General features: G+C 46.4%; 1 protein-coding gene across 1 annotated transcript in view; it reads right to left on the reverse strand.

Annotated features, from left to right (window-relative positions):
* Positions 1-21,607, reverse strand: part of LOC109896487 (sushi, von Willebrand factor type A, EGF and pentraxin domain-containing protein 1-like) — a 133,933-nt gene that overhangs the window by 36,331 nt on the left and 75,995 nt on the right. The window contains 20 exon segments of the mRNA XM_031832222.1: positions 379-536; positions 902-1,103; positions 1,261-1,374; positions 1,652-1,765; positions 1,921-1,980; positions 1,983-2,016; positions 2,493-2,581; positions 3,639-3,800; positions 4,117-4,278; positions 4,898-5,059; positions 5,318-5,554; positions 5,660-5,863; positions 6,331-6,436; positions 6,570-6,691; positions 7,738-7,929; positions 8,324-8,455; positions 12,811-12,918; positions 13,818-13,947; positions 18,912-19,030; positions 21,342-21,536. Of these exon segments, the coding sequence (XP_031688082.1) occupies positions 379-536; positions 902-1,103; positions 1,261-1,374; positions 1,652-1,765; positions 1,921-1,980; positions 1,983-2,016; positions 2,493-2,581; positions 3,639-3,800; positions 4,117-4,278; positions 4,898-5,059; positions 5,318-5,554; positions 5,660-5,863; positions 6,331-6,436; positions 6,570-6,691; positions 7,738-7,929; positions 8,324-8,455; positions 12,811-12,918; positions 13,818-13,947; positions 18,912-19,030; positions 21,342-21,536 (2,802 nt within the window).

Below are 21,607 nucleotides of genomic sequence, written 5' to 3' on the forward strand. Positions count from 1 at the left end.
GTTCCCTACATAGTACACTATAAAGACTAAAGAATAGGGTGCCATTTCTGACCCAGCCAAAGTTTTACTTCCATAAATGTGCTTCTTTGAGACTGTGGTAAAATCGCAATAAACACAAACTCTACCACAATAAACACAAACTCCTCCACATCCTCTCTCTCTCTCTCTCTCTCTCTCTCTCTCTCTCTCTCTCTCTCTCTCTCTCTCTCCTCTCCTCTCTCTCTCCTCTCTCTCTCTCTCTCTCTCTCTCCCTCTCTCTCCCTCTCTCTCTCTCTCCCTCTCCCTCTCTCTCTCTCTCTCTCTCTCTCTCTCTCTCTCCCTCTCTCTCTCTCTCTCTCTCTCTCTCTCTCTCTCTCTCTCTCTCCATGGCATCTATACCTGTCTCACACCTGGTTCCGTTGAACCCAGGAGGGCAGCGGCAGGTGTAGAAGCCCAGTCCGTCCACACATGTGGCCCCGTTGATACAGGGGTTAGCTTGACACTCATCCACATCTACCTGACAGAGCCTGCCCCGGTAGCCCTCCACACACTGGCACCTGGACACAGAAAGAGACCAGTACGTCATATATACCTGTGCAATACATTATGAGCATCAAACGCGATATTTAACCAATTTCATCCTGATGTGTCATATTTGATTAAAAAAATTCTAGATGCTGTTCCTTGCACGCTAGCCTTCACTATCTTTCACTATTAAAAGCTCAACAAATTGTCTAGATTTAAATATTTGTTTATCCAAAAAAACATCAACATGCAGATGAGTATGTTGGTAGGTGAAGTAAGATATGGCAACTTGGTTGACAGCAGTCAGTCACATTTTATTATATTTTGGATATAACCTTTATTTAACCAGGAAGCCCCGAAGGTCCGTAGACCTCCTTCCGCAAAGGGTTTTTATTACCTGAAGTTGTTGACGGCATCCCGACATGTCCCTCCGTTCTGACAGGGGGCGCTGTTACACTCGTCCACGTTGACCTCACAGCGGTCCCCAGAGTAGCCTGGGAGGCAGGTGCAGGAGTAACCCCCCTCCAGGTCGTCACACACCCCCCCGTTCAGACACGGGCTGGACTGACACTCGTCTATCTCCAGCTCACAATGAGAACCTAGAAGAAGATCATGTTGTTGGATTCAATTGCATTGTCAGCATTGAACGTTTGCTGCATAAACTGTAGCTGGCTTTTCATTGATGTTGCAAACAGATGTGGTTTTGCTGGTTTTGCCTTTGCTGTAGTTGCATGAAATGTGGTAGAGGGATCCCACCTGTGAAGCCATCAGCACAGCTGCAGGTGTACTGGTTGACCTCGTCCACACACACTCCTTCATTCAAACAGGGGGAGGAGCTACACTCGTTCACCTCCGCCTCACACAGAGAACCTAGGACAGAGAAACGACATTAGCAAAAAGAAACGACAGTCCGTCATCAGGTCGGTTACAAATGACCAGCACTAAATGCCTAGGTGACAGTCTGCTCCTGCCTTAGCCAGGTCCTATGTCGTAGACATGTTTGGCAAGGACTGATAGGACTGACATTTCTACAGAAAACAGACGGGTACCCAGGCTACTAAATGTCTAGGAGAGACAAGAAAATTAAAAGGGAATGAAGTGGAAGGGAGTGGAAACTGGGTACAAGACATTCATGATGTCCCCATACCTACAAAGCCCGGTCTGCACTGGCAGAGGAAGTCTCCCATGCCGTCCTTACACAGACCCCCATTCTGACACGGTGCCGAGTCACACTCGTCTATGTCACTCTCACACTTCGCCCCTGCAGGTAGAAATACATTTTCACAGCCTTATGACGAGACAACTGGCATTTTGGCCCTAACTTTGTATTGCTCTGACGAACGTTGTTTTGACCGAAAGCCTACACACGACTAGAAGTTTGAATAGATGAAGAATGCATCCATGGGTATAGTTTACCTGTGAAACCAGGTAGACAGGTGCAGATGTAACCCGCCCCCACCTCCTCACACGTCCCCTGTTCTGACAGGGGTTCAAGAAACACTCATGGAAGACCTGGGGAGAGGAACAGTGTTGTGGTTAGGAGTCATGTTTATGAATATGGAGTGTGAGAATTTCAGGACTAGGAGAGAAATGTATTCGTACACTCCATAGTCAATAACCATGACCCGACCTGGGTTCAAATACTTGAAGAAACATAATGAAATACTTTGAGCATTTGCTTGAGTCTGCCTGGAGTGCAACAGGTGGGTGGGGTTTTCAGTTTTAGGGTCCTTTCCGTTGGTTTATTAAGGCAAGCTCAAAGGCTGCCACTGCATTTTGACCAATCTGATCAGATCTCTTGTCAATAATTGGGCAGAAAGATCCGATTTGGGCTGCCTGTGTAAACGCAGCCAAACAGGCACAGAAAGTATTTCAAGTATTTGAAACTCAGGTCAGATCATAACTCATAACCATAGTGCAGTCAAGTCAACCTATCTGCTGTAAAACCCTTAAGGAGTCTCTTGAGGACATGGGTCAGTCAGTCTCACCTGGCTACTAGCCTGATAGCCCTGTGAAACCACCACCTCTGGGGCTGATGTCACACTCTCCTCCTTAGGCAGGAAACTAGAGCCAAAACCTGATGGAGAGATGGAGGGAGAGGGAGTGAGAGGGAGAGAAAGAAGAGGGGGAGGGAGGGAAGGAGGGATGAAGGGGGAAAAGGAAGGGAGGAAGGAAAGGCAGAAGGGGAGAGAGAGAGAGAGAGAGAGAGAGAGAGAGAGAGAGAGAGAGAGAGAAAGAAAGAAAGACAGACAGACAGACAGACAGACAGACAGACAGACAGACAGACAGACAGAAAGAAAGAAAGAAAGAAAGAAAGAAAGAAAGAAAGAAAGAAAGAAAGAAAGAAAGAAAGAAAGAAAGAAAGAAAGAAAGAAAGAAAGAAAGAAAGAAAGAAAGAAAGAAAGAAAGAAAGAGACAGACAGACAGACAGACAGACAGAAAGAAAGAAAGAAAGAAAGAAAGAAAGAAAGAAAGAAAGAAAGAAAGAAAGAAAGAAAGAAAGAAAGAAAGAAAGAAAGAAAGAAAGAAAGAAAGAAAGAAAGAGAAGGAAAGAGAGAGAATCAGAGAAGAAAGGAGAGAGAGAGTTTCCAGTCGCCACCAAACTGGCAGACACTAACAAAGCTCATTTAGTCTGGTTGGCCACATCTACCAGCCACCGTTTGTTCGCACCCTTAATGCTTTTAATTCCTCGGTTATTTCCATTCAGTAGTCACATGACGAAATCATTTCCATTCTTTCCTGATCCTTTTTGCAAACCCTTTTCCATTCAGTGGCTCAGTCTCAAACAATGATGTATGTCTATGGTCTTAAATTATACCCTGGTACCCATCCAGTGTCATTTTGACCAAAGCCATGTGTCAGTAGTCCTATGGGGGAACACTATAGGGAAACAGGGTGTAATGAAGTACACTATAGTTCAGTTCATACTTTATTGGAAATTATTTGGCTGCATATATAAGAAACAGGGTGTGATTTAGTGCACTGCATAGGGAATAGTGTGTGATTTTGTGCACTACATAGGGAATAGTGTGTGATTTTGTGCACTACATAGGGAATAGTGTGTGATTTTGTGCACTATATGGGGAATATTGTGGGATTTGAGACTTAGGCAGTGTAGTGTAACAGTAACTCACTGGAGCAGTGCTGTATGGCGGTGGCCCCGGTAACTGTTGTGGTGCCGTAGAATGGGCAGGAGAGGCAATAGGAGCGGCCGTGGTCTGGCTGGTAGTAGTCTCTGGGACAGGGGTAGCAGGGGACCAGCCCTGTGCGAGAGAAATGACCTGCCAAACATGGAACTGGAAGGGGAGAGGGAGGGAGGGAGGGCTAGTGTCACTAATGAAAGTATGGAAGTAAGCACAGTAATCAAATTTTTATGCTAGGTCGGTGAGTTCAGTCTGAATGTAAATGCAGTCATGTCTGTGTTTCCCCTCCCCTCTGACCCTCCCTCCCTCCCTCCCTCCCTCCCTCCCTCCCTCCCTCCCTCCCTCCCTCCCTCCCTCCCTCCCTCCCTCCCTCCCTCCCTCCCTCCCTCCCTACATTACTCCTTCCCTCCCTCCCTCCCTCCCTCCCTCCCTCCCTCCCTCCCTCCCTCCCTCCCTCCCTCTCTCTCACCTCCACACTCAGCCATCTCCCTTGCCCCGCTGGTGACGGTGGAGGTCTCATCCGGACAGACCAGACACTCCCTGGATCCCAAACCAGGCTGGTAGTACCCCAGCGGGCACGACTCGCACGTCTCCAGCCCGTTCACAGAGTAACCTCCAGGCTTGCACTGCTCTGAAACACACCCATAGAAACACATACAATATAACATATACTAATAATGAGTTTATTGAGTTTATAACCTTCAATATTATTTAGTAGTAACACCACCTGGTGTTATTACATTCATGAGGAGTAGAGTTGACGATACAGTCATTTTAGGACCAGGAGCTTTCCTGGTCAGATCCAGCTAGTTACTGGGACCAGGAGTTTTCTTGGTCAGAGAAAACTAGTTACGGGGACCCAGAGTTTTACTGGGCAGAGCCAACTAGTTACTAGGGCCCAGAGTTTTACTGGTCAGATCCAACTAGTCACTGGGACCAGGGGTTGTCCTGGTCAGATCCAGCTAGTTACTGGGACCCAGAGTTTTTCTGGTCAGTTCACATGGCCCTATGTACAGTATTACCAATGTATGAGTCCACCTGAGTACCTTGTCCGTGTGTTTAACCTTGTCCGTGTGTTTAACCTTGTCCGTGTGTTTAACCTTGTCCGGGTGTTTAACCTTGTCCGGGTGTTTAACCTTGTCCGGGTGTTTAACCTTGTCCGTGTGTTTAACCTTGTCCGGGTGTTTAACCTTGTCCGTGTGTTTAACCTTGTCCGTGTATTTAACCTTGTCCAGGGGATAGTGTTTTACCTTTACACTCGTCCTGGTTGCGTGCGTGGAGGTAGGCTGTGGAGGATCCATCGGGACAGGTCTTACACTCCATCTGACCCTCCTGATCCTGGTAGGAACCCAGCCAGCAACTCTCACACTCTGCATACTCCAGGGAGTAGTAGGTCCCCACTGGACACTGGACTAGAACACACAACAACACACATTATAACCACACATATTAACACATTACCACATATAACCACACACAACAAGACAATAGTTAGTAGGTCCCTACCGGACAATGGACTGGGATATCCAGCAAGACATAGGACAGTGTAAGGCCAAACCTTCATTCATTCATCCATCCATTCATTCATTTGTTCATTTGTACACTGTGAACCTGGTGACCATACTGCGTAGACATACTGCACGGTGTGCATCCCACGGCCCACTACTCACCACACATCCTCCCCTTCAGTACAGACCCAGGTCGACAGAACAGAGAGGCCCTCTTGCTCTCCAGAGACTTGGGGTCAGCCACCACGATCATCTCAGACGACACGTGATAGGATGACAGCGGCTGCTTGGCCAGCGTCCGCTTCAAGCGATTGGTCAGCTGCTCCAGGATCCGCAGCAGGCGCTTCTGATTGGCTACCTCCACTGAGTCGTTCCGGGACGAGGGCTGCGGGATGCTTGCTGGGAGAATGGACGCAGCTCAAAGGACGGGACTCGAAACAACAACACAAACTGATTCAAGTGCACAAGTTCATTTTGTTTATGTTGAGCGTGCCACCAGCCTACCTGTGATGTTGAAGAATATCTGTATCTTGTGGTCTCTGGTGGTGATCTTACGGTGCCTTTTGCTGCGGTAGTGGGAGGCTCCCATCCTGGCACTACCACCCTGCTGCTTGGGGGTTCGTGGGCTGTCCGTAGCGAAGCCCGAGTCGAAGTAGGCATAGTCCTGACCGCTCTGGGGTCCCAAGTTACTGCTCCATCCTCCTGGGCCTTGGAGAAGGAGAGAGAGATGGAGAGGGGTGGGAGAGGGGAGGGAGAGGGGAGGGAGAGGAGAGGGAATGGGAGGGAGAGGAGAAGGAAGGAGAGGAAAGGGGAGGGAGAGGAGAGGGAAGTGGAGGGAGAGGGGAGGGGAGGGAGAGGAGAGGGGAGGAGAGGGAAGGGGAGGGAGAGGAGAGGAGAGGGAAGGGGAGGGAGATGGAGAGGGGAGGGAGAGGAGAGGGAGAGGAGAGGGAAGGGGAGGGAGAGGGGAAGGAAGGGAGAGGGGGTTATGAAGAGCAATGGTTAGGAAATACTGTACATACATCTCAAGGCCCTACTGCTTGTACAGTACATTCTTATAGTTGGGACAATTCCTTTTTACAGATCTAACCAGGGAAGAAGCCTATAACAAGGTCACATGATCACATGGTTCGGTGGTCAGGGAAAACTCCTGGTCCAATAGCATATGAAGGTCTTACCGATGGCGAATCCATTCTCATAGTCGTAGTTGTACTCCAGACAGTGGCCTTGGGATATCACCTCTAACTTGCAGGCAACATCATCGCGACTGCAGATGGTCGGGAGCTATGGATACAATTGCGAGAGAAATGAAACATATACAGTGTGTGTGTGTGTGTGTGTGTGTGTGTGTGTGTGTGTGTGTATGTGTGTGTGTGTGTGTGTGCGTGTGTGCGAGTGTGCGTGTGTGTGTTCTCACCATGTCTCCTAGTTTAGTGTTGAACTCCCCAGTGAAGAACTTGACCAGATCCAGGTCATCACAGCGAGAGGCTTCGAACAGCATCTCAAAGGGCTTGAAGCCGTGGTTGGCAATACGGTTCACTGAGAGTACGGACAGGACACGCGCACACACACACACACACACACACACACGCACACACATACACACATACACACACACACACACACACACACACACACACACACACACACACACACACACACACACACACACACACACAGTCAGAATTTCAATCATGTGTAGTCTGTATGCACACATAATACTGTAACTGTAACATAAGAGGAGAAAAGAGAAGATGGGACAAAAGATGAAAAGAAAATGGATGAAATCTCTGTATCCCAAATGGAACCCATACCCAGAGCCCAAAGACCAGAGCCCAAAGACCAGAGCCCAAAGACCAGAGCCCAAAGACCAGAACCCAAAGACCAGAGCCCAAAGACCAGAGACAAGAGCCCAAAGACCAAAGACCAGAGCCCAAAGACCAGAGCCCAAAGACCAGAGACAAGAGCCCAAAGACCAAAGACCAGAGCCCAAAGACCAGAGCCCAAAGACCAAAGACCAGAGACAAGAGCCCAAAGACCAAAGACCAAAGACCAGAGCCCAAAACCAGAGCCCAAAGACCAGAGCACAAAGGCCAGAGACAAGAGCCCAAAGACCAGAGGCAAGAGCCCAAAGACCATAGACCAGAGCCCAAAGACCAGAGCCCAAAGACCAGAGACAAGAGCCCAAAGACCAGAGACAAGAGCCCAAAGACCAAAGACCAGAGCCCAAAGACCAGAGCCCAAAGACCAGAGACAAGAGCCCAAAGACCAAAGACCAGAGCCCAAAGACCAGAGCCCAAAGACCAAAGACCAGAGCCCAAAGACCAAAGCCTGAAGACCAGAGCCCAAAGACCAGAGCCCAAAGACCAGAGACAAGAGCCCAAAGACCAGAGACAAGAGCCCAAAGACCATAGACCAGAGCCCAAAGACCAGAGCCCAAAGACCAGAGACAAGAGCCCAAAGACCATAGACAAGAGCCCAAAGACCATAGACAAGAGCCCAAAGACCATAGCCCAAAGTAGTACACTACTGTATATAGTGAATAGGGTTCCATTTGGGATGCACCTATGACTAAGGTCACTCACAGGAGCAGTCGGGTCTATCGGGCGAGTGTGGCGGCTCCCACACTCCGTTGTTGGCACAGAAGTAGCTGTGGACAGTCTGCCGTGTGAAGCTGTATCCAGCGTTACAGTACAGAGTACAGTTGACCCCGTCCTCTTCATCAGAACAGGCGAACCCCCCGTTCACTGGCGCAAATGGTTGCTCACAAGTAGACCCTAGGACATAAGAAAGACACAGGGTTTTATGGGTAGTATAGTTATGGGGCTGGCTTAATTATATAGATTTTTTTTTTTTAAAGCAAGAATGAACTTCTATTTGTTGCATGGGCACCCTGTCTCTACATTGATGAGTAATGTGGTACAAGAAGAAGTAAGGAAGAACTGTGGATAGCAAAGGAGCAGTATAGTACCAAACAAGTGATTTGAGATCCATCCCTAATCTCCAAATTAAACATTGTATAACAAAATGAATGTGACATAAAAACATGATTATTTAAATATCCCTTTAATTTCCTCAAGAAGTCCAGAATACATCAAAAATACAGAATACAGTAATCCAGTGAACTTTAGGAAACTCTGTTGAACTCTAGTAAACTCTACTTCCTGTTACCTTGTACAGTGATGGTGAGGTCACAGGTGCGATTGTTGCCTGCCTGGTCGGCAGCTGTGTAGCTCACCACCGTCTCTCCCACAGAGAAGAGAGAGCCGGGTGTGTGGGTGGTGGACACACTCAGACGCCCACCTGGGAATGGTACATAAACACAACAACAACAATAACCAACACTTACGTACTGTACAGAAGCCAAAATTATATTACAGACCTGTCTATGTGCCAGTTGCTACATACATCTTTGGACTCATAAATTCAAAAAATGAATGTATAAATGCCTCATGAGCTTAGTTCAACTTTCGTACTCCATCAGAACCCAAAATATACGCTTTTGTAGTCTTTTGTAAACAAAGTAAATGTAAACAAACACTATATAGCCTCAAAACATGGTTAAAACTGGATGGTCGATCCTTGCATCCATCGCTCTGTCAACTGTATGAATTTGAGAGTGGTTTCATTTCTCCAGCGCCATCCCTAAGGTTTTGAACAAAACAGGGACGGGGATATTTATTTGTTATTGTTTCAACTGCTACAAACAGTGTACTTTCTTATAATTTCTTAAAATTTTCTTGGTTGAATGCAACCTTCCCACAATCAAGACCAAAATTATGATCATTATTCTGAGTTACTGATTAGCAGTGTTCAAGGTCTGTACAGTATATTTCCCCAAAAGTGAATTGCACTTCTGGGACAGGCCATCAGAGGGCAGTGTTGGGTTGCCAGTTAGTGTATACATAGCAGAATGAGTAACTGCGGGATGAAGTTTCCCCTAAGTACAGATCTAGGATCAGCTTCCCCCCAATCATAACCTTAACCATCAGTGAGGAAAATGTCATAGTGACCCAAGATCAACGTCTAGAGGCAACGTCACCCTACTCCAAATGAGTCAGTCTAGTCCTGGTAAACCAGAGAAGTTATAATAAAGCAGGGCATGTTGACACATGAAAACGTCTGGCTGGTGTCTCTCTGGGCATCACATGGCACCAGAATAATAATCATCATCTGGGCAGTCTGGGGGTAATTGCTACCAGCTGGAAGGATGGATAGGTTGGCGAGATAAAGAGAAGAGAGAGAGTTGGAAAGAGGGAGAGAGATAAAGAGAGAGGGAGGGAGAGAGAGAGAGTGAGAGAGAGAGAGAGAGAGAGAGAGAGAGAGAGAGAGAGAAGAGGGAGAGAGATAAAGAGAGAGGGAGGGAGAGAGAGAGAGAGAGAGAGAGAGAGAGAGAGAGAGTGAGAGAGAGAGAGAAGAGGGATCTCCACAAGCTGACCTATCATATTCCTCTCCCATGGACACACACACCGCTTTAAATACTTTATTTGAATCCACCAATCAAATGTACAAAAAAAAGCATCCAAACATTTCAAGTGCATCGCATTCGAGGGTACAGAGAGCACCTCCTTCCCCAAACAGCTAGGCTGCCCATGACTGCTGAAACAGAGCAGTACCTAGCCAATTGCTTTGCCCTAGTTGTTGTCAGGCCCGCAATCTGGAGGCCACGCACTGCAAGCCTGCGTACGTGGCCGAGACTACCAAATATCAGCCCCACCAGCTTGCACCTCCACCCCGAGGCTGTCCGAGCGTGCCCCGAGGGGCTGGTATTTAAGCAGCTTCGCGGCAAAGGCCTGCTCCATGTGGACATCCAACGAGCAGCCCACTTCCAAAATGAGCACCTCCCCCTGGCCTCCCCCCACAACAACAATATTTGGTGTATTTATCTGAACTATAATGCATAACATGTGTCACACACACACACACACACACACACCCTCTCTAACACAGACAGTAGAGAAGAGAGACATTCTCATTCCTGCCAGGCTGACAAGTCTGGCTGAGTGGTGTCCTGGCCGTGTCTCCACAGCCAGCCAGTCTCTAATTAAATAGAACCCAGGCAGCACCAGGGACAAGTGCGTGTGTGTGAAGCGGGGGGCTGGGGGAGTGTTGGGAATCAGGGCGTGGGCCTGATGGAAAAACAAAACATGCTGACGTTGGATCAACGTCGCAGTGACGTCGTCGCGCCACCTCAGCTGAAAACCACCATGTGGTTACTTCTGTTTGTTGAAGGCATATCATGTGTGGACCTTGGCAGGAAGGTTAGTGTGTGTGTGTGTGTGTACTGTATGTGTCTGAGTATAAGTCTGAGTATGTGTGTGCGTTCATGCGTGTATATACTACGTGTCTACGCTAGGTGTGTACGCGCACGTGTGTGTGTGTGTATCTGTCTGTGTGTCTGTCTGTGTGTAAGCTCCCAGTAGGACAGTGATATAAAGAGAGTGATATACAGATATACAGAGAGTCATGGTGTAGTAATGGTGTAGTACCTGTTCACAGGGCTGATGTTTGGGGAAGTTCTGTCTGTCAGTGAGCTAGCCAGGATGAGATGTCCACAATTAACATCACTCTATGATGTGTGCGTGTGTGTGTGTGTGTTTGTTTGTGTGTGTGTGTGTGTGTGTGTGTTTGTGTGTGTGTGTGTGTGTGTGTGTGTTTGTGTGTGTGTGTTCTCTATGATGCCGTGGCCTTGCTCGACGAACACCTCATTCCAAAATCATAGGTATTAATATGGAGCTGGTCCCCCCTTTTGCTGCTATAACAGCCTCCACTCTTCTGGGAAGGCTTTCCAATAGATGTTGGAACATTGCTGCGGGGACTTGCTTCTATTCAACCACAAGAGCATTAGTGAGGTCGGGCACTGGTGTTGGGCGATTAGGCCTGTCTCGCAATTCATCCCAAATGTGTTCAATTGAGGTCTGGGCTCTGTGCAGGCCAGTCAAGTTCTTCCACACCGATCTCGACAAACCATTTCTGTATGGACCTCGCTTTGTGCACGGGGGCATTGTCATACTGAAACAAGAAAGGGCCTTCCCCAAACTGTTGCCACAAAGTTGGAACACAGACTCTTCTAGAATGCCATTGTATAATGCAGCGTTAAGATTCCCCTTCATTGAAACTAAGGGGCATAACTCGAACCATGAAAAACAGCCCCAGACCATTATTCCGCCTCCACCAAACATTACAGTTGGCACTATGCATTAGGGCAGGTAGCATCCGCCAAACCCAGATTTGTCCATTGGATTGCCAGATGGTGATGTGTGATTCATCGCTACACAGAACGTATTTCCATTACTCCAATGGCGGCAAATTTACACCACTCCAGCTGACGATTGGCATTGCGCATGGTGACCTTAGGCTTGTGTGCGGCTGCTGGCCATGGAAACCCATTTCATGAAGCTCCCGACGAACAGTTCTTGTGCTGAGTGTTGCAACCGAGGACAGACATTTTTTTACGTGCGTTGTGCTTCAGCCCTCGGCAGTCCCGTTCTGTGAGCTTGTGCGGCCTATCACTTCGCAGCTGAGCCGTTGTTACTCCTAGATGTTTCCACTTCACAATAACAGCACTTACAGTTGACCGGGGCAGCTCTAGCAGGGAATACATTTGACGACTGACTTGTTGGAACGGTGGCATCCTAGGACAGTGCCTGGTTGAAAGTCACTGAGCTCTTCAGTACGGGCCATTCTACTGCCAATGTTTGTCTATGATTGCATGGCTGTGCGCTCAATTTCTACACCTGTCAGCAACGGGTGTGGCTGAAATAGCCGAATCCACTCATTTGAAGGGGTGTCCTCATACTTTTGGCTATGTAGTGTACCTGTATCTCTCAGATGTCTGAAGTGAATTGAACCGCACCCCTCTTTAATAGCATGGCAATGACATTAACATACTGTCTGTACCACACCCTTGTCTGTCTGTCTGGTTCCCACCATTCCATTGTTATACACACACACACACACACGCACACACACACACATATGCACATACTCAGACACACACACACATTATTTCCCCCCGTCTCTCTGTCTCCTTTTTCCAATCACCTGACGGAAAAGACCCTGTTTAACCATTAGTCCCCTCTGGAGTGAGAGAGAGAGAGAGAGAGAGAGAGAGAGAGAGAGAGAGAGAGAGAGAGAGAGAAACCGAGAAAGAGAGAAAGAGAGAGAGGGAGAGAGAGAGAGAGAGAGAGAGAGAGAGAGAGAGAGAGAGAGAGAGAGAGAGAGAGAGAGAGAGAGAGAGAGAAACCGAGAAAGAGAGAGAGAGGGAGAGAGAGAGAGAGAGAGAGAGAGAGAGAGAGAGAAAGAGAGAAAGAGAGAGAGAGAGAGAGAGAGAGAGAGAGAGAGAGAGAGAGAGAGAGAGAGAGAGAGAGAGAGAGAGAGAGAGAGAGAGAGAGAGAAACCGAGAAACCGAGAAGAGAGAGAGGGAGAGAGAGAGAGAGAGAGAGAGAGAGAGAGAGAGAGAGAGAGAGAGAGAGAGAGAGGAAGAGAGAGAGAGAGAGAGAGAGAGAGAGAGAGAGAGAGAGAGAGAGAGGGAGAGAGAGAGAGAGAAACCGGGAAAGAGAGAAAGAGAGAGAGGGAGAGAGAGAAACTGAGAAAGAGAGAAAGAGAGAAAGAGAGAGAGAGGGAGCGAAAGAGGTGCAGTCTGGGATACCGCATACCTGAGTTGTCGGAAAACTGCGGCACCTCCCAAACGACGGCCGTCTGCATGTCTGTGGCCTGGAAAGTGGGTGGCGACCTGCACCTGTCAATCACAGGGGGCTCCGTATCTAGGAAGGAACACCATCACCGTTGTCAGGGAGGGAACAAAGTTTGACCATGACAACCAAGTATGCACAACACATTTAGAAGAGGTAAAGAAGGACATTTCATGTCCACCTGAATGTTGGATTTTGATTTAGTGTTTAACATTGTAGCTACGTTAAATTAGAACTACTAACATATTAGCAGTAGTAATATTCCTAAAATCGGATAACAATACAATGTAACCCTATGTTAAAGTATGCTACGTTATATAGTCTTAGTGGTATGCGCTGTTTTCAAGGGCACCAGTTAAACATGTGTGTGTAATAAAAAAAAACACTGTGTTTCTTCATAATAGCACATGGAAATGTTTACGGCTTACCGCAGTGCTTTTTCCCCTTGAGTTCTGAGGGTATCAAGTGTGTGACACTGGACACCCTTATTTTTCACACGTTGTGCACTTGAGTTTGCTTGGCACCTGTGACTACTGTGTAGACGAGTTATTTATCCAAAGTGACTTACAGTAGACACGTGTTTAATACGTTATGTGCGGGCCCATGAGGGAATCAAACCCACAACCCCGGAGTTTCAAATACCAACTGAGTCATTGGAAATAGGAACTACCACAAGTATTTCCTGAAAACGTAACCTGATCAGGAAAAACTCTGTCCGCTAATTAAAAGCTACAGTATAACTAGGGCCTGGAGTTTTTCCTTTTCCTGGGTCAGGTCATGTGGTCAGGAAAAATCAGGTCCACAATCTCAACTACTTGTTTCACATTGGTTTTGTTTTGTTGAGTTGTTTTATGATTGGGATGTGGTTCTAATATGTGGTTGTGATATGTGTTTGTGATCTGATGGTTGGTTGTGATGTGGTTATGAGGTGGATGTGATGTGGTTGATTTTTGGTTGTGATCTGACCTCACCAATGACAGTGACAGTGAAGGTACAGTTAGCCTGGTTCCCGGCACGGTCTGTAGCTGCATAGGTGATCCTCTCCTCTCCTATAGGGAACAGCTGGGGAGGGGTGTACACAGGTTTCACCTGGACCAGGACCTAGAGGGCAGAGGTCGGAGGTATTAGATTTTTTATTTGATTTATTAGGATCCACATTAGCCGACACCAATGGCGACAGCTAGTCTGACACAAAACTAAAAAGACATTACAGACAAAGGACTTTACAATTGACATAGATTTAAAAACATTAACATTGAGTGTGTGTGTGTGTGTGCGTCTATCAGTTACACATACAGTACCAGTCAAAAGTTTGGACACACCTACTCATTCAAGGGTTTTTCTTTATTTTTACCATTTTCTACATTGTAGAATAATAGTGAAGACATCAAAACTATGAAAGTACACATATGGAATCATGTAGTAACCAAAAAAGTGTTAAACAAATCCAAATATATTTTAGATTTTAGATTCTTGATGACAGCTTTGCACACTCTTTTGACTGATACTGTACATGCCAGTACATACACACAACAAGTAGGTTACATGCGGGAGAGGCGTTGTGCCGTGAGGTGTTGCTTTATTTGTTTTTTGAAGCCAGGTTTGCTGTTCGCTTTCGTTATATAAGATGGTTCTGTATAATACTATATCTTTCCTTGAATTTGTTCTGTGAAAAGACCCCTGGTGGCATGCCTGGTGGGGTAAGTGTGTCGGTCAGTGCTGTGTGTAAGCTGACCATGCAAACAATTTAGAATTTCCAACACATTAATGTTTCTTATAAAAACAAGAAGTGAGGCAGGCAGTCTTTCCTTAACTCTTAGCCAAGAGAGACTGGCATGCATAGTATTAATACAAACCCTCTGATTACAATGAAGAGCAAGACGTGTCGCTCCCTTCTGGTTCTGCTGCAGCTTAACTAGGCCTTTCTTTGCATCACTTGACCATATGACCGGACAATAATCAAGATAAGATAAAGCTAGAGCCTGCAGGACTTGCTTTATGGAGTGTGGTGTCAAAAAAGCTGAGCATCTCTTTATTACGGACAGAACTCTCCCCATCTTTACAACCATTGAATCTATATGTTTTGACCATGACAGTTTACAGTCTAAAGTAACACCAAGTAATTGAGTCTCTTCAACTTGTTCAACAGCCACAACAGTTATTATCAGATTCAGGTCTAGAACTTAGGGAATGATTTGTACCAGATACAATGCTCTTAGTTTAATAGATGTTCAGGACCAGTTTATTACTGGCCACCCATTCTAAAACAGACTGCAACTCTTTGTTAAGGGTTTCAGTGACTTCATTAGCTGTGGTTGCTGATGAGGAGATAGCTGAATCATCAGCATACATAGACACACATGCTTTGTTTAATGCCAGTGGCAGGTCATTGATAAAAATGAAAGAGTAGGGGGCCTAGAGAGCTGCCCTGCGGTACACCACATTTGACATGTTTGGCATTAGAGAACCTTCCATTAAAGAAAACTCTCTGAGTTCTTTTAGATAGATAGCTCTGAATCTACGATTTGGCAGAGATTCAAAAGCCATAACACATAATTCTTCTCAACAACAGGTTATGATCAATGATATCAAAGGCTGCACTGAAATATAACAGCACAGTTCTCACAATCTTCTTATTATCAATTTCTTTCAACCAATCATCAGTCATTTGTGTCAGTGCAGTACACGTTGAATGCCGTTCTGTACAAGCATGCTGAAAGTCTGTTGTTAATTTGTTTACAGAGAAATAGCATTGTATTTGTTAGGGGTAATTAGGGGTCAGTGGTCAATAGAACACCGTTACCATTCAAGGTCCTAAACGATATCTTAACCGCCATCGATAAGAAACAATACTGTGCAGCCATATTCATTGACCTGGCCAAGGCTTTCGACTCTGTCAATCATCACATCCTCATCGGCAGACTCGATAGGCTTGGTTTCTCAAATGATTGCCTCACCTGGTTCACCAACTACTTCTCTGATAGAGTTCAGTGTGTCAAATCGGAGGAGCTGTTGTCCGGGCCTCTGGCAGTCTCTATGGGGGTGCCACAGGGTTCAATTCTTGGGCCAACGCTCTTCTCTGTTTACATCAATGATGTCGCTCTTGCTGCTGGTGAGTCTCTGATCCACCTCTACGCAGACGTCAGCATTCTGTATACTTCTGGCCCTTCTTTGGACACTGTGTTAACAACCCTCCAGATGAGCTTCAATGCCATACAACTCTCCTTCCGTAGCCTCCAACTGCTCTTAAAGGCAAGTAAAACTAAATGCATGCTCTTTAACCGATCGCAGCCTGCACCTGCCCGCCCGTCCAGCATCACTACTCTGAACGGTTCTGACTTAGAATATGTGGACAACTACAAATACCTAGGTGTCTGGTTAGACTGTAAACTCTCCTTCCAGACTCACATCAAACATCTCCAATCCAAAGTTAAATCTAGAATTGGCTTCCTATTTCGCAACAAAGCATCCTTCACTCATACTGCCAAACATACTCTCGTAAAACTGACCATCCTACCGATCCTCGACTTCGGCGATGTAATTTACAAAATAGCCTCCAATACCCTACTCAATAAATTGGATCCAGTCTATCACAGTGCCATCAGTTTTGTCATCAAAGCCCCATATACTACCCACCACTATGACCTTCTTCCTTTGGCCGCCTCCCCTTCCAGTTCTCTGCTGCCAACGACTGAAACGAACTACAAAAATCTCTGAAACTGGAAACACTTATCCCCCTCACTAGCGTTAAGCACCAGCTCACATATTACTGCACCTGTACATAGCCCATCAATAATTTAGCCCAAACAACTACCTCTTTCCCTACTGTATTTAATTAATTAATTTATTTTGCTCCTTTGTACCCCATTACTTTTATTTCTACTTTGCACATTCTTCCACTGCAAATCTACCATTCCTGTGTTTTACTTGCTATATTGTATTTACTTCGCCACCATGGCCTTTTTTTGCCTTTACCTCCCTTATCTCACCTCATTTGCTCACATCGTATATAGACTTATTTTTCTACTGTATTATTGACTGTATGTTTGTTTTACTCCATGTGTAACTCTGTGTTGCTGTATGTGTCGAACTGCTTTGCTTTATCTTGGCCAGGTCGCAATTGTAAATGAGAACTTGTTCTCAACTTGCCTACCTGGATAAATAAAGGTGAAATAAAAATAGTTTATTTTTAAATAAACCCTGACAGGTTTAGTTCCTCTACAGTACTCTTCTTTCCTTGGGAGTTTTTCCTTGTTCCTTTACACTGTGCTACTGTTTGCTCTTTAGGGTTTAGGACTGGGTTGATGTTTTTCACCTTGTGACTCTTTGTGAAAAGCTGTTCACGAAAAAAGATTAAAGGTAGACTTAGATGATGGAAAAGGAAACACCCCTTTTTCAGGACCCTGTCTTTCAAAGATCATTCTTAAAAATCAAAATAACACAGATCTTCATGCTTCATGTTTCCCATGCTTGTTCAATGAACCATAAACAATTCATGAACATGGTCATTAAGGAATGGTCGTTAAGACACTAACAGCTTACAAACGTTAGGCAATTAAAGTCACAGTTATGAAAACTTAGGACACTACGGAGGCCTTTCTACTGACTCTGAAAAACACCAAAAGAAAGATGCCAAGGCTCCCTTCTCATCTGCGTGAATGTACCTTAGGCATGCTGCAAGAAGGCATGAGGACTGCAGATGTGGCCAGGGCAATAAATTGCAATGTATGTACTGTGAGACGCCTAAAACAGCACTACAGGGAGACAGGATGGACAGCTGATCGTCCTCGCAGTGGCAGACCATGTGTAACAACACCTGCACAGGATCGATACATCCGAACATCCCACCTGCCGGACAGGCACAGGATGACAAAAACAACTGCCCGAGTTACACCAGGAACGCACAATCCCTCCATCAGTGCTCAGACTGTCCGCAATAGGCTGAGAGAGGCTGGACTGAGGGCTTGTAGGCCTGTTGTAAGGCAGGTCCTCACCAGACATCACCGGCAACAATGTCGTCTATGGGCACAAACCCACTGTCGCTGGACCAGACAGGACTGGGAAAAAGTGCTCTTCACTGACGAGTCGCAGTTTTGTCTCACCAGGGGTGGTGGTCGGATTCGCGTTTATCGTCGAAGGAATGAGCGTTACACCGAGGCCTGTACTCTGGAGCGGGATCGATTTGGAGGTGGTTGGTCCATCATGGTCTGATGCGGTGTGTCACAGCATCATCGGACTGAGCTTGTTATCATTGCAGGTCATCCTGACATGACCCTTCAACATGACAATGCCACCAGCCATATTGCTCGTTCTGTGCTTGATTTCCTGCAAGGAATGTCAATGTTCTGCCATGGCCAGAGAAGAGCCCGGATCTCAATGCCATTGAGCACGTCTGGGACCTGTTGGATCGGAGGGTGAGGGCTAGGACCATTCCCCCCAGAAATGTCAAGGGAACTTGCAGGTGCCTTGATGGAAGAGTGGGGTAACATCTCACAGCAAGAACTGGCAAATCTGGTGCAGTCCATGAGGAGGACATGCACTGCATTACTTAATGCAGCTGGTGGCCACACCAGATACTGACTGTTACTTTTGATTTTGACACCCCCTTTGCTCAGGGACACATTATTCCATTTCTGTTAGTCACATGTCTGTGGAACTTGTTCAGTTTATGTCTCAGTTGTTGAATCTTGTTCTGTTCATACAAATATTTACACATGTTAAGTTTGCTGAAAATAAACGCAGTTGACAGTGAGAGGACGTTTCTTTTTTTTGCTGAGTTTAGATGCAGAAAGCAAACAGCATGGTGGGTAAATTTCCGTAACAACTAAGAGGGTTGAAGCGCGAGGCTCCTCTTCTCCCCTGTTTTGGTCCCCTGGCAACCAGGCTGTCACAGAGTGAAGCAAACCCATGCACAGATACAGTGTGTGACAGTGTGAGAGAGAAGTCTTGCATCTCGCTCTTTTCAACATCTGCGGTGCTGCTCGTGACAACCTTTTGCCTCAGGTCAGGTACGTATGCAAACACTAGCATCCCCTGGAGGAGTAAAGAGACAGGCCTCTCCTCACCTCCTGCCCAGAGTTGTCAGTAGCAGCGGGCACGTTCCAGCTGATGTTGGCAGTGCCACGCCTCTCGTCCGTCTCTGCCACCACGTCTCTGGGGCACTGGACCCAAGGGGGCTCTGAGTCTGGATGGAGTGAGAAAACAAAACTACAGATGAAAGGCAGAGATGGAGAGGTTGAGAAAATAAACAACAAATAAATGACAGTCTTAAGTATTCGAGTGGATGGAGAGGATGGATAAAGAAGGTGAGAAAATAACCAACAACAATAAATCACTGTAAAATCCTAAATCAATTTGATTCTGTTTCAATTCCAGTCAGTTTAACAAAAAAATTCCAATCAGTATCAACAAAAAAATCTGTGATGACGTTGAATCAACATGGGAAACTGATTTGACTTGAAAAAAGTCATCAACTTCTGGGCATTTTGTATTGTTTTCATCCAACTTTTAACCTAAATCCAATGACATGGTGAAATGTTCTGTTGATTCCACGTTGAATTCACTTTTGTTGAAAACTCAACCAAACGTTGAACTGACGTCTGTGCCCAGTGGGTACACTTACAAGAGGGACATGAACTAAAGCAACAAACCGAGGAAGAGACTTTGGCTTCATCCCAAATGGTACACAATTCCCTACATAGTGCACTCCTTTTGAGGGGGTAGTGCACTGTGTAGGGAGTAGGGTGCCATTGGGGATGCAGACTTCTACATCACACATCGTCATATGTGGCCCTGCTACTTGTTATCACTGTGATGTCACATATAACCTCTGACCTCTCTAACACAGCACGTCAGAGCCCCCTCTGTTTTTAATTCATTGTGCTGTAGTCTAACACATCGACTTCATAGCCAATTATATGTCCATCTTTATTATCAACATCACCTCATAGCCATATAAGTCCATTACAGCTGTCGCTATCTCTGTTCCATCCCTTACATCAACATTAACCCTCTAGGATAAACGAAGTACATGTCCTGAATACTGCAAGCTGTACCTCTAACAAACTGTCCATACAACTACTAGCGCAAAGCAAACCCTTTGTACTGAGCACCAGTTCCACACAGCTAGTTGTGTCTAACACATCTAACACCTGATTCCCTCTAACCTTTACTAAGCCAGGTAGGTCATTGAGAACAGAGCTGGACTACATGTTGTGTGGAAGTTCACAGCTGGACATGACCCATCTAGTGAAGTATCCGTCTCTATTAAACTTACACACAGCCTTCTGATCAGATCTGCCAGGGTTTTCCCTTTATTGGAAGGGAAATGTTTTACTGTTTGTGTAATAGGTATTATGAGAGAGGCTGGAACCAGGTCAGCTCTATACTCTTCTCTTCTCTCTTCTCTACCTAACTCTTCTCTCTTCTTTACTCTCTTCATTTTTCTTCTCTACCCATCTCTTCTCTCTTCTCTAATCTTCTGTTCTCTCTACTCTTCTATTCTCTTCTCTCTACTCCTCTCTTTTCTCTACTCTTCTCTTCTTTTCTCTCTACCCCTTCTCTTCTCTAATCTTCTCTTCTCTCTAATCTTCTTCTCTCTACTCGTCTCTTCTCTCTAATCTTCTTTTCTCTCTTCACTTCTCATTTCGCTCTACTCTTCACTTCTCTCTACTCCTCTCTCTGATCTTCTTTTCTCTCTACCCCTTCTCTTCTCTCCTCTTCTCACCTCTCTCTTCTCTTCTCTCTTATTCTTAATAGTTTTCCCTCCCTCCCTCCCTCCCTCCCTCCCTCCCTCCCTCCCTCCCTCCCTCCCTCCCTCCCTCCCTCCCTCCCTCCCTATTAAAAAGAGAGGGATGAGAAGGGCAGATGTGCCAGTGAGAAGAGAACCAGAGCAGACCTACCTTGGCCTCAGCCATCCTATGGATCTCAATGACATCCCCCATCCCTCTCTCCACTCCTTTTATCTTTACGACATAACTTCCACTTTTTAATGACACAGCCTTAATCAGCCTGCTTTCTATTGGAGGCCATGAGGGATGCGTGTGTGTGTGTGAGCCTGTGTGCTGGCGCGGGCGTGTGTGTGTGCATGCGTGTGTGTCCATGCGTGTTTGTGGATGAGTGCATGGATATAAAGCCCGAAACAGTACTCATTCTACAGCCACCTCTTTCACCTGCAAAGCATCTGGAGAAGCTGTATACAATTACAGCGTTGTTCCCCCAACCCTCAAACACAGGGATTGGTCCTCCTCTGTATTAGGGACTACTAAAGCAGTCAGCAGAAGGTTCACATGGAAAGAAATGCACGGAAGGTGCAGAAGGGGTGAATGGAAAACTGTCTCACGAGCAGACACACACACACACACACACACACACACTCTCTCTCTCTCTCTCTCTCTCTCTCTCTCACACACACACACACACACACACTCTCACACACACACACACACATCCACTCCCCAATCACTGAGCCCTCTGTCATCTTTTTTTTTTTTTACCTGTGCAGGTGGCTTGATGGATGTTAGCGCTCCAGTCCCCGGAGGAGAGACAGCGTGCCTCCAGGTCTCCCTGGAGACGGTAACCGTGGCGACAGGCAAGGCGGCACAAGGTGCCAGGCTTCACTTTCCTCTGTCCACAGGCAGGGGGCGACAGCAGGACGTTCCTCAAAGTCACCATGGGGGGACAACGCACCTCTGAGGCGAGAGAGAGATATACAGTACAGTACCAGTCAAAAGTTTGGACACACTTACCCATGCAATGGTTT

The sequence above is a fragment of the Oncorhynchus kisutch genome, linkage group LG9 (genome assembly GCF_002021735.2).
Source record: "Oncorhynchus kisutch isolate 150728-3 linkage group LG9, Okis_V2, whole genome shotgun sequence".
Taxonomy (NCBI): domain Eukaryota; kingdom Metazoa; phylum Chordata; class Actinopteri; order Salmoniformes; family Salmonidae; genus Oncorhynchus; species Oncorhynchus kisutch.